Consider the following 12,223-nt stretch of genomic DNA (forward strand, 5'->3'; position numbering starts at 1 on the left):
AAAACATAAATCAATTACTAACATTCATAAAGTGCGTTTCAAATTTCATATATAAAATGTAATATATAGATGTAGCTAAGAAAAGTACTTGTAGTAAAAAAAGAGCATATAAGTCTCTAAGAATATATAGTTTGAAAGACTATAATTAGTTATATAAGTTCGATATATATGTTGTTATACGTATTATCTGATTTAGTGTACTTAGCGCTCTAATTGTTTTGTGTTAAGTGTAACTAAGAAATAAACGATCTGGTTGGATCGTTCATTTCGCTAACTATATATATAATAATTAAGATTATATGGCTAAGACGGCTGTGTTACAAATCGAAAGAGTTATAGAGAGTTAGAGTTAAGATCAGCCAAAGTGTCTTTTGAGTATTCTATTCTTTTTGGTAAACAGCCTTTCGTTGAGCTACATTCAGTTTTTTTTTGTAGATATGACACAATTCTAAACACGAACACTTATTAAATATATAGTATATATCATTATGTTATGTTTATATAATCGTTACATGTAGACATTGTTATATTGATTGCTAAACATTTAAAGACTATGGCTAAATGTAAGTACTAAGTGTTGAGTTTTTTATTTGTAATTTGTTGTTTGTTCTGCTTCGACAAAGGGAAAAGCGAAGCTAATGCTTTTCTCCTGCTATCGATGCAAACTACACATAGGGTTAATAATAATAAAAAATGGATAAAGAGAGAGAGTTAAACAAATAACTGAAAAGTGTTTACACACACTCACAAATTGGCAATAACTAAATTGGCTAATAAAAAACACTACAACTCAATATGTGGGCATCAAAACGTAAAGAGTTAAAAGCTAATTGAATTTGAATTTAATTTGCTTGTTGAGGAAATTAATTAATTGTTAATTTTGTTGCTTGATCCATTTGCAATTGCATTTTATTTTAGTTTTTTTTTAGTTTGTTGCTTGATGCTGTGTGGCCATCGTCAACATCGTCATCAACATCGATTGATTCGTTCATCTTTGGCATCAATTGGCTGGCTGATAATTCTCTGTGTTGCTTAGATTACAAAAGGCCAAAGTACAGGCTAGAAATTTTGGAGCGCTTAATGCGCTTATCGTTAAGTAAGTATAATTATAAGTAAGGTAGAGAGCAAGTAGTAGTTGTATATAATCAATAGCTAAGTTCATGTTTAGTCAAATATTAATGGCTATATGCAAACGTATGATGTAAATGTCACTGTGTGTATATGTGTGTGTGTGTTTGAGTTAAGTAATTAAGTGGCTGGCCTGTTATTCGGGCCATCAACTGTCCACGTTGTAATTTTGTAAAGGCTTCGGCTTCGACTTCAGCCAGTGTCTCTAATTGACATTATCAATTAACCAGTGTCTGGTTTTACTTACAAAATAACGAGCAGACAGCTGCCATTCTCTAATGCTCCCAATTCAAACATTCAACGGCATCTACAAATGCGACTTCAAAATTGTTTTACACACACACGCACACTCACGCACACGCATGCATAATGTATGTGTGTGCGTGCGTGTCTTTGTGTGTGTAAGACATTTGTAAGCTCTGTGAGCTTTCAGCTTTTTGTTGCCTACTTAAATGCGCCGCCTTCAACTTAAATGCTAATTCGTTACATTTTGCTAAATGTTATATATATGCAAGTACTTATTACTTATTATTAGTAATATTAATAATTGTAATTATTATTATGTTTTGTTGTTGTTATTGGAGCATCTATTGTTGTTGTTGTTGTTATGAGTTATGCATGAAATATTAATTATTACACAATAAAGGTTAAATGTGACATTTACCTAAAACGCATTTACTTTCACAATTTCGATAGTAAGTATTTTTCGGATATTCGATACACATACAAAATTTTGGGCTTATTTGCTAAGAATGTTGTTGCACAGTTTGTCTAAGACTTAGAGCATTACGTTCGTTATTACAATGAGAAAACGTTGTTAAGTTTTGCTTGTTCTCTTTAGTTTACTACTTAGTTTCATTTGTCTAAGTATTCGATTGCATCGCTTAGTTAATCGATCAATCGAAATGAGCAAAAATATAAATCTAAGCAGCTCTCTAGGATCTGCTCTTAATGTTTAAGCCTAGTTCTTAAACCAAATCTCTTAAGTGCTAGGCAAAAGAAACGAATGCTTCGCTAAATAAATTAGTTAAGTAAATAACGCATACGCCGCGTTGACGCTGATTAGACACAGATTATATATGTATGTATGTATGTATATGGTACAAGTACAAGTAAAGTAAAGTACATATGGAGTACATATATATAGTATGTTATGTATGCTTTGGCTAGGGAGAATCATACACGTAATCCTATGACCTAAGAGTTAAATTTGGCGAACACGTTTCGCGCTTTGGACTTTGAGACGGAATGAGCAATGTGTGAGAGTGTGTGTGTTTGATAGTGTGCGTGTTTGTGTTTCAGTGTTGCAGCTTGACAACTCACTGCGGCCTTGGCGGTCAGATGCCAGGCAACTGATAAAGTGTCGCCGCAGCCGCCGCCGCAGTCGCCGCTCCGGGCATCTCGAGACTTGGTCCGGGAATTGCGAGCAGCTCGCTGAGCGGATAATGCGCTGCCGCAAGTGCCGCATTCTGACGCAATTGCGCCTGCTGGGCAGCCGCAGCGGCGGCGGCTGCTGCTGGCGCTCCGGCTGCCGCAGCTGCTGTGAGGGCGCCCAATGTGGGCGTGGCTCTAAGACCACTGCTGACGGCGGCAGCGGCCAGCAAGCGCTTATAGCCCATCACAGCAGCCGCATCGGCATACAGCGAATTCGCTAGCGCCACATTGTTCTGCGTGGCATTGGCAGCTGCGGCATATTGCAGCAACGCAGGGCCAGCGGCAGCGGCAGCCGGACTCGCGAGGGGAAGAAGAGAGGGAGCGCCGGCAGCAGCGGCCACAGCATGAGCCAGCGATTGCTGTTGCTGCTGTTGATGCTGTTGGTGTTGCTGCTGCTGTTGCTGCTGGGCTGCGGCAACAACAACAGCTTGTTGCTGCTGTTGCTGTTGATTGGCCGCAGCTGCTGCTGCAGCAACGGCAGCAGCCGAAATGTGTGTGGGCAGTGGATAAGGAGTGTAGCGGAGCGAAGCTGCTGCGGCGGCGGCGCCGAGCAGCTGCTGATGATGATGGTGATGGTGATGTGAGTGTTGTTGTTGTTGTTGCTGTTGTTGTTGTTGGTGGTGGTGGTGTTGTTGTTGATGGTGATGTTGTGATTGCTGTTGCTGCTGCTGTTGTTGTTGTTGCAACGCGTTGGCAGCAGCGGCTAAACTACTGGGCAAGAGGGCAGCGGCGCCAGGTGCCGCAGCCGCAGCAGCAGCTGCAGCGGCCGCTTGATTTGCGTGGCTGCCCCAGACTACCAACTCACCGTAAGCAGAGCGACCGGCCGCACGGGTCTTGGCCAGATTTGCCGGCAGCATTACCTCCTTCGGTTGCGCCTTCTTGCACTCGACCTGTAGAGTGAGGAAGAAGAATGTTTTTTTGGATGCAAACGTCTTCGTCTTCGTCTTCGTCTGGTTTCGCTTGACTTACCATTTTGTTGTTTATCTCATGGAAATGAATTTCACAAACTTTGTCTACCACATCTTCGCTTTGAAATGTAACGAAGCCAAAACCTGTAAAAAAAAGAAAGTGGAATATAAATGTAAAAAGCGTCGAAACAGTCCGAATGCAGCGAAATTTTGTGGAAAGAGTGGGCAAACAAGTTTAAGAGCTGCAAAAATTGAACGAAATATGCTTTTGTGCGAGCGGCTAAATAATTTACTCAAGTGTCGAGACCGAGACGAACCCAGACAGTCCAACCTCCCCACTGGTTCTTCGCCGTTCCACAACTGACCTCAATATGCGGCAGGGACTCAAGTGCCGGCTGGGCTCGAGTAATTCAAACACTGCCCGCTCCCCCCCAACTCTCCCGCTCTCCCTCAGTTTACACAGTAAACTTTGCCAGCGTAGCGTTGGAAATAACCCAGTCGAGTGCATAATAAGTTTGTCATGAAGTTTTCCCTCCCAACAAAAAGAATAAAAAAAAATGAATCAACCCCACGCCGAGTGCATAGAAATGCTGGATCAGCACGCCGCACGTTGGGCGCCAGTTGCCTGACCAATAACATTGCCCAACACTGCACAATTTTTGTTAATTTTTGCGTAAAATTTTCAACTTGATATATTATATGCGGCACTCATAACTTCTTAAGTTCCGAAAAGTGAAGCGCAAACACTTTTCCCCAAATTTTGTAGTTTTAATCGATCTGCATATTAAAACTGTTTATTGCGTGAGGAACAGGGAGATCATATTATATAATCATTATATAGTTTTCATAGCACTTATTACAATCATGATATATTGCGGTCGTAGTTGATGGGGATATGATAAATTAGTTTCAATATTTGCAATCCCTCAACGATTTGTTTTGAGAGGCTTCTTAATAGCAAAGTTGATATTCGACTGTTCATCTGGATACACAGTGAGGATAACTACCATGTAGTATATTAGATCTGACAGATACTATCAGTATTAGAACAGTTAAATTTGTTGAACATCATCTTAAATTAGTTAAATTTATTGGACGTAATCTTGCATAAGTTCATAAAATGAGCTTATTAAAGTTATGCATTGACAGCACAATTTTGAAGTCATGAATTCAATTTTTGGTGCAGATGTTATATAATTTATTTACTAGAATTTTCTGAAGCTCAGCATCATAACATTATTTACTAGAATTTTATAGAATTTAAACGTTATAACATTCTGAATAGTTGCTATACATTTGATTAAAATTGCTTGCTAAATGTTGTAAGTTTTTCAACGTTTTCTCGAGTACTTTTAATGTTAATGAAAAATACCAATGCTTGATATAGATAGATCCCAATTCTGGTAATGCTTGTTTAGTATTGCCTATTAAAGGCAGGCAAACTGCGGATTGTGACAACAAAGACCCTAAAAATTAACTAAAGAGAAGAAAAAGGGTGGAAAAAAAGAAGCCGAAACTAGGAAAAAATTCAGAAGAAAGGAATGAAGAGAAGAGTACTGAAAGCATTAAACTAGTGAGGCGGAGGAGGAAGTAGAAAGGGAGGGGGTAGAAAGGACAGAAGGAGCTGAAAGTGGGATGTGGAAAGAGCAATATGTAGGAGCTGGGGAAAATGAGCAGAAGGAAGCAACTACTCGAGTTGCGCTCTCAATTTGGCCAAGTGGCGAATGGGCGACGACGAGTTTGCCTTGCCTCCTCCTCCGCCTCTGCCTCCCACACCGCATCGCATCGCACATCGCGTTCGCCCTTCGCTTTTTGGTCTTATCGAGGTTTTTCAATTAGCGCAATTGTCTGAGATTTGGCCTGGCCAAAAGGGCTGTGCAATTAGCAAGGCCAAGTGCAGACACCTGATGCCACGCCTCCCCTTTGACGCGAACACACACACACACACATACACATTAACTCTATCCGCTCTTGCCCTCTCTCTCTGTCTCTTTCCCCACAGCTCTCTTGTTGTCTCGCTATCGCTGGTTGTGTTTGCTTTGGCATGCGGGCGTTGGGCGTAGCTGACAAATTAGTTGAAACAAGTAACAGTAAACACGCAGGCTTATTAGCGACATGTGCCGAGCGAGCAGCAACTTCCGCCTGCCCTCCACTTCCCCCCTCCCCCTCTTATAGTCCATCGAAAACTTGCAGCTCCTTGAGACAACGTGCGGGCTTCGTTTTGCTCTCTGGTCGCTGTTTGTTTGTGTTTGTTTTAATTATATAAAATTAGCGCACGTTGCAAGTTGCAAGCTGCACGTAGTTGCCACTTTGGTTGCTGTTGCTGTTGCTGTTACTGTTGCTGCAGGAGTTGCCTCTGGCCACTCATAAATCAGCCGAGTGCCGAGCTGCTGGCGACCAAATGAAGCTAGCAATTTCTATATATCTTTTTTTTTCGCTTTTTCGGCACTTTGCTTTGCTCTCCCTCTGCAAACCACTTGCACCCACATGTAACTCAATCAAAAATGTATCTGCTAGCTAGCTGGCTAGAGTCAGAGCTGTAGCTGTAGCTACAAATGCGAATGCGGTAAGGCAGAGCATGAAAAATGCCCCAGGCCCGAGTCGCTTTGCTAGTTAATTCTGCGGCTGCTTTGCTGCCATTTTTACCTGTCGAAAATTTCCCGCAGGACGACGACAACGACGCTGCTGGAGCCTTAGCTACAGCTCAAGAGGGAGACGAAGGGAGTGAGGGTGGGGGGAGAGAGCGATGCTTTTGCCAACTGCCAACTGCCAACTGCAGAAATTGCACACTCATGCATGTTATTGCCAAGTAAGGGGCACAGAGATATGGCTCTATATACAGCGCAATATAGACAGCAAGCAGTGTTTGGAACGAAGGAAGGCTGGCAGTCAGAAAGGAAGGAAGGAAGGAATGGGTGCTAGCCCGCCAGCTGTTATGACTGCGCTGCGCCGGCTTGCCAAAAAAGAAAAATTACAAAATTTTCAATTTTAATATTAGTGGCGGCTGGCGACGCCAACTGCCAAGCAGCAAGAGCTTCTCTCTTCCCTCTCCTTTCCCCTCTTCTTACCACCTCCTACACTTGCAACACCTTGGCAACTCCCACTCCGAGAGAGACTCGACTCGCAGCGGCTGTTTAGGCGCACGTTGTGCATGTCCTTGGCTTGCCAAATGAAATTCATAGCATAGTTTAGGGCGCTGCTGTCGTCTATCCCATCTATATATACCATATATATGTATATATCGTAGTAGAACTATCTGCAGCGTCGCGTACAGTGGAAATCGCAACAATTCAACATTTAGCAAAGTTTTTTGGCCATGCTGCTAAAGTTAACAATTAATTTCATTTTAAATAACTTTTGCGAAATGTACTTTCGAGAAGGACAAAACGGAAATGAAGGACAACATTGTGCAATATCCACCGAGAGAGAGAGAGAGAGAGTCAAAGAACTACGCATAGGATTAGCTGTGTTGCTGATTGTTTCGTGCTTTTCCCCACTCTAATGGCAATTATAAACATTATGAAACTTAAAACACAACAAATAATTGTCGCTGACAATGTTGGAAACTGGACAAATAAATTTAAAATTGTGTGGAAGAGAGGGCAGAGAGGAAAAGTTCACTTTAGATATGTCATACTGGTGTCTTTAAAAGGCGATTCCATATAGTAATGAAAATATAATATCCCAATAAATTAAAACAAATTTCTTAGAAAGTGCTATCAACATATAATAATTGTATTAGTTCTATTTGTACATTTTATTGTATTATCTTGTCAATAAAATGTAAATGAAATTGACAAAATTCTTTATAGAAATGTTTGCAATCTTTCACTTAAATTTATGAGCAACAACTATTTTGTTTTTTTGGAAACATTTTGATAACTAATGCCATCCATCTTTTAAATATTTTCTTTCGCGCCAAGCTCAAATAAAATCCCCTTTTCACAATAGCGTGATTTGCATATTTGAAAAGTGTCTATTGCATTTTCATTTCTTGCAATTTTGAAAAGCTGCCTGCACAATTCCCAATGCCAATTTACATTTTCATTTCGTTTGAGCTTAGAGTGTTGCATTTATGCAGGCAACACTGTACCACTTGCAACTGCTGTTGCTGCTTCTATTGCTGCTGTTGTTGTCGCCATTGTTGTTCTGCTTGTTATTGTTATTGCTTTCGTCGTTGTTGTTTTTGTTGTTGCAGATGTTAGTATGCCAGCCTATATTGTTTTATGGCATATTCATATAGTTTTCCTTTTGCAGTAAATCCTTCCAGTTTTCCCTTCCCCATATAGATAAAATGCTTCGCTTACTTTTTCTGTTTTTCAGCTTGTTTTTTGGGCCAACTGCAGCCGTTAGTTGGAAAAACGTCGCTGCAAGTTTCAGTGACCAACCAGGCTGCCATTTCAGTAACTGTACCTGTGTATAAGTGTGTGTGTGTGTGTTGGTGTTGTGTCTGTCCGTCCGTTCGTCTGTTTGTCTGTCTGTCTGTCTTGTTGTCCGTCTGTCGCTGCACACATGATTTATGAATGAGTAACAAACTTGCTGCCGTGTAGCCTGAGCAACCAGCGACGTCTTTGCTCGCCTTTTTTTCGCCTTTCTTTATTATAGTTGGTGTCCTTTTTGTATGTGTGTGTGTGTGTGTGCACACGCTGGCAATTGCCACATGTACGCTGGGAACCTTCTCTCTTGGATCGATAAAATGCAATTACAGGCATATCGCAAGTGACTTTAGGCAGGAGGTAGAACGAACGAACGAACGAAGGGAGGGGAGAGGAGCTACTTCGAGCGGCTGTTAGTCCAACTCATGGCAAAAGGTCGTACATCGTCCAACTGTACAAAAAGTCGCCTGGTCGCCATCGCCATCGCCATCGTCGTGGCAATGAAGGCTACCAGCTACAACTAATACCCTTTGATTAACGACACACATTTTCTATTGACTCGCAACGAAATCGTTGCTCCGACAAAGGGGGAGAGACAAATGGGGAGGGGAAGGGCAGTTGCCTATCCTGTGAAGTTGGGCAGTTGGTCTTGACTTGCTGTTGTTGTTGTTGTTGTTCCAGTTTCAGTTGCAGTTGCTGTTGTTGTTGGATGACTGCTAACTAACAACGTCTGCATATTTCATTATATGTACTCTCGATCGACCCAAGCAATTGTAATTTGCAAAATTGACGTGTCCCACCGACACAACTGGCAACTGAAGCCATGTCAATAACAGTAAACGCCTTGCATGTCATATTAATGTGCAAATCACAAAATCGAGGCTAAAGCCTTACAATCAAAGTCTCTCTCTCTCTCTCTCTCATCACATCGATTCTGCAATCAATTCATTATTCATAATTCAGTAGCAAAACAGCAAAATTCGACAATTTATCAATGAATTAAATTCTAAGCAACGAATTCGACTCTCTGAATGAAATACCTTTTATGTCCTTGCGATTGCATTTATTTTGCGTTATTTTCAGCATTTTATTGATTTCCTTGTTACATTTACAATTTCCGAGATACATTTTGCGGCATTTTGATGTGTTGTGTTCAATCAAAGCTCACAGCGTTGCATTATCGTAATTGACACAGTGCGCAAAAAGTGGGCAACAAACATTCAATCGCAACGAATTCCATTTTAAATATTTATTGCATTCATTTTATATGCGGCTACAAGAAATTTGTAATCATTTTAATTAACATTTCTGTCAATTGTGATATTCATTAGCATTCTTTGTGGTTCTTTTAAATGCAAGTTGAGAATAACACAATAAGCAAAAGATTTTTTTTATTTTGAGTATTTAATAATTATATTGCGATATGTGCATTTTTAGATTAAAGAATCTTTTACTTTTTAAAGATATCTTTGGAATTTATACCATATATTGGAATATATTGTAGGCTAAAAATTACGATATACCAAATATGACTTTCGGTATATATTTAGTATTTTTGTGGTATATAAATTTGGTATATTTTAAGAGCTGCTTCGGCTAACTATCTGGTATATGTACTTGTATTACTTTTTTTTACTTAGTTATTCTGTTTCAGTAGAAAACGCAAAATTGGCCCCAACTCCAATTTTTTCTCTTTAAACATATTCTGCCGTTAAATTTTTTCATAAAGTGTTCAATATATAATTAATAAATAAAATATTGTATCGTATTTCAGCACATTAATGAAACCCTTAACATTAATACAAAGCTATTCAAATTCAATCAGCGTGTGTAAATTAAGCTTTCCATCTGATTTCAAGGTTAAGCACATTGTTAACCTGTTTTATAGGAGCTGCCTATCCTAGCTCTAGGGCTGCTATTTTAACGTTTATCCTCTTTTCTGGCTTATTTAATTTAAATGCGTATAACTGGGAATTTTTCTTGGCATTTAGACTAAAAATAAAAGAAAAAAAAATAAATAAAAATTAATATAATCATTGCCCCAAAGCACGCGCGTTATGAAAGTGTTTTTTTTTGCCGTTTTCCTTTTTGTGTGTATAAGCGTGTGATTTTATTTTATTTTTTTTTTTATTCTCGAATAAATCTACATGCTGGCAATTTCGCAGTTTTATATCTTTTGGCGTAGTATTATCTCTCGCTCTCTGAACAGACTGAACAGTTGTTGCGCTTCGTTGGCTTTTTCCGCTCTCTCATCTTTCAACTGCAGAGCGCATCACATAATTTTTAAATGGGGCGCTGCTTGTTTTTTATTGCCATTTGCAAAAGGTCTCGCTGTTCGCACTGTTGGCAATTTCAGACTTCGCCACCGCCGTTGAGCTGAGCTGAGTTGAACTGAGTTGAGTTGGTGTTTTTCATATGACTGCATCATGATGCAGCTTTCAGTACTCCAGCGTCCAATTAAACGAAATGTTCTGTGGGTCGCGCATGCTGCTTATCTCGCGATGAGCTTGGATGGTGGAGAATGAGGATTGGGTTCGCGGCGCCCCGAAGTATGCAACAATTTTTTTATGGGCCGCATACAAGCAAAAATCATGTTTTCTTATTCCCGTGTGCGTAATTTGCTTGGACAGACCAAGTTAACAATGCCGCTTGTCTGCTTGTCTGTGTCTGTGTGTGTGGGGCAACTATTGATGCATGCTACATACACACATACACACTCGAGTGCTCCTCTGTCTGTGTGTGGGCAGCTAATTACTTTTGGACAGCAACATTGTTAGCCAACTGCAGCTCTGTGTGTGAGTGTATGTTCGGGCTTTAGCTGCGAAATGGGCACATCAATCTTAATGTGCCTTGTCTCAGGTGTAGCACAGACTCTGCTCTCTCTCTCCATCTCGCTCTTTCTTTTGTCACATGTCAATTGGAGCGTTGGACGCAATGCGAATTTCGGCGCGTCATTTAAAACTTTAATAAGCAAAATTGACAACGGACAAGGCGACGCAACGGGTCACAGGATACAGCAGGATACGCTGCAAAGGAGCGCGGGAGAGGTGAGTGAGGGGGGAGTGAGGGGGAGTGAGGGGGAGAGAGGGGTCTGCAATGAGCAATGGACTCACTCGTGCGCTACACAAGTTCGTGTAGCGGATGTGCGCTGGAGATTTAAGCCTTTTGCCTGGACAGCAGCTGCTGCTGGCCACCCACTCAGAAAGCTACGACCCGCTGAGCCCATCCATCCATTTGTCCGTTTCTATGTGTGTGTGTGTGTGTGTGTGTGTGTGTCTGGTTATATCCGGTTGCATTGCCAGGTAATCTTTTCGGGTCTCTCTCACTCGCTCTCTCTCATTCTGTGTGTATCAAACTATTTCCCCCTCTGGCCTTGTCTGCCTTCTGCATCCTGCCCGCTAACGGTTTTAAAACTGTATTAGCTGTTTGTGCGATTGCGAGTGCGAGTGCTCGTATCTATAACGGTATCTGTCATGCATTGACAGCGAGAGAACATTGCGCAAAATGCTCGCACTTCCGGCTTCGTCTTCTGCATCGTTAAAGGCAGGAAACGAAGCTAGCACACAGCATATATATCGACACAGTGTGTAAGTATTATTATTATTATTATTATAACGAGAATAGTATTATTTCGTTTCAACATTCTTATTGTTGTTCTTTATTGTTATCGCCCCAGTTGTTGTTGTTGTTGTTATGGTTATTGTTAACTCACCTCTGTGCCGATTGGTCTGCTTGTCAAACATCAGCATGGCGTCCTCGATCTGCAAAGAGAAATAACAAACAATTGTTTTGTTAGTCAACTGGAAAAATACTCGTTTTCTCTCTGTCTCTTTCACTCTTCTATTTCTTTCTCTTGCGAGTTTTCAATGCGCTCAACTCAATTAATGGACGAATAAAAGCACTGAGCAGACAAAACTGTTGCTAATTGCAAAAATGAGCGGCCAGCACACGCAAACAATGGCCAACACACACACACACACACACACACAAACACACACTCTCGTACACACACACACACAGTTTGAAACACGCGCGGAGTGAGTGGAAAGTTTTTCGGCCATTATGAGGCAAAAAGGCAACTTATAATGATAGTTGACTGTCAAACAGCGGCCAAACTATGCAACTAACTAAACGACGACGACGACGACTTTCGAGTTGGCTCATTATCGGTCTTGGCCATGGCCAACTGCCTTGGCGCCAAATGAAGTAAGTTGCGTCAGAGTGACTTCGTTTCATTTCACTGCGATAATTGATAGGTTTTCATCATTAAATTTCTGCGGCAAACTTGGATTAATTTGATGTTAATCGCCGCGCAACTCATCAGCCAAATCGATTGACCCAACTTTAAGGCAAGCTAAAAAGAAAAGTAAGTTCTTA

The 12,223-nt window shown here is 40.9% G+C and overlaps 1 protein-coding gene across 8 annotated transcripts in view; it reads right to left on the reverse strand.

The window, feature by feature from the left end:
• The window catches only part of LOC133841326 (RNA-binding protein Musashi homolog Rbp6), a 227,264-nt gene that overhangs the window by 17,974 nt on the left and 197,067 nt on the right, over window positions 1-12,223 (reverse strand). For 7 of the 8 annotated variants that reach the window (XR_009894287.1, XR_009894288.1, XM_062273722.1 and 4 more), the window contains 3 exons: window positions 11,559-11,607; window positions 3,532-3,614; window positions 3,368-3,452 (listed from right to left, as the gene is read on the reverse strand). Coding sequence is in view for 6 of the 8 variants with exons in the window: in XM_062273722.1 (XP_062129706.1) it covers window positions 3,368-3,452; window positions 3,532-3,614; window positions 11,559-11,607 (217 nt within the window). In the remaining 2 variants the exon portion in view is untranslated. Of the gene's footprint in view, window positions 1-64; window positions 3,453-3,531; window positions 3,615-11,558; window positions 11,608-12,223 lie in introns of those variants that run through there. The other variant, XM_062273721.1, reaches the window with a different exon arrangement.

The sequence above is a fragment of the Drosophila sulfurigaster genome, chromosome 3 (assembly GCF_023558435.1).
Source record: "Drosophila sulfurigaster albostrigata strain 15112-1811.04 chromosome 3, ASM2355843v2, whole genome shotgun sequence".
Classification (NCBI taxonomy): Eukaryota; Metazoa; Arthropoda; class Insecta; order Diptera; family Drosophilidae; genus Drosophila; species Drosophila sulfurigaster.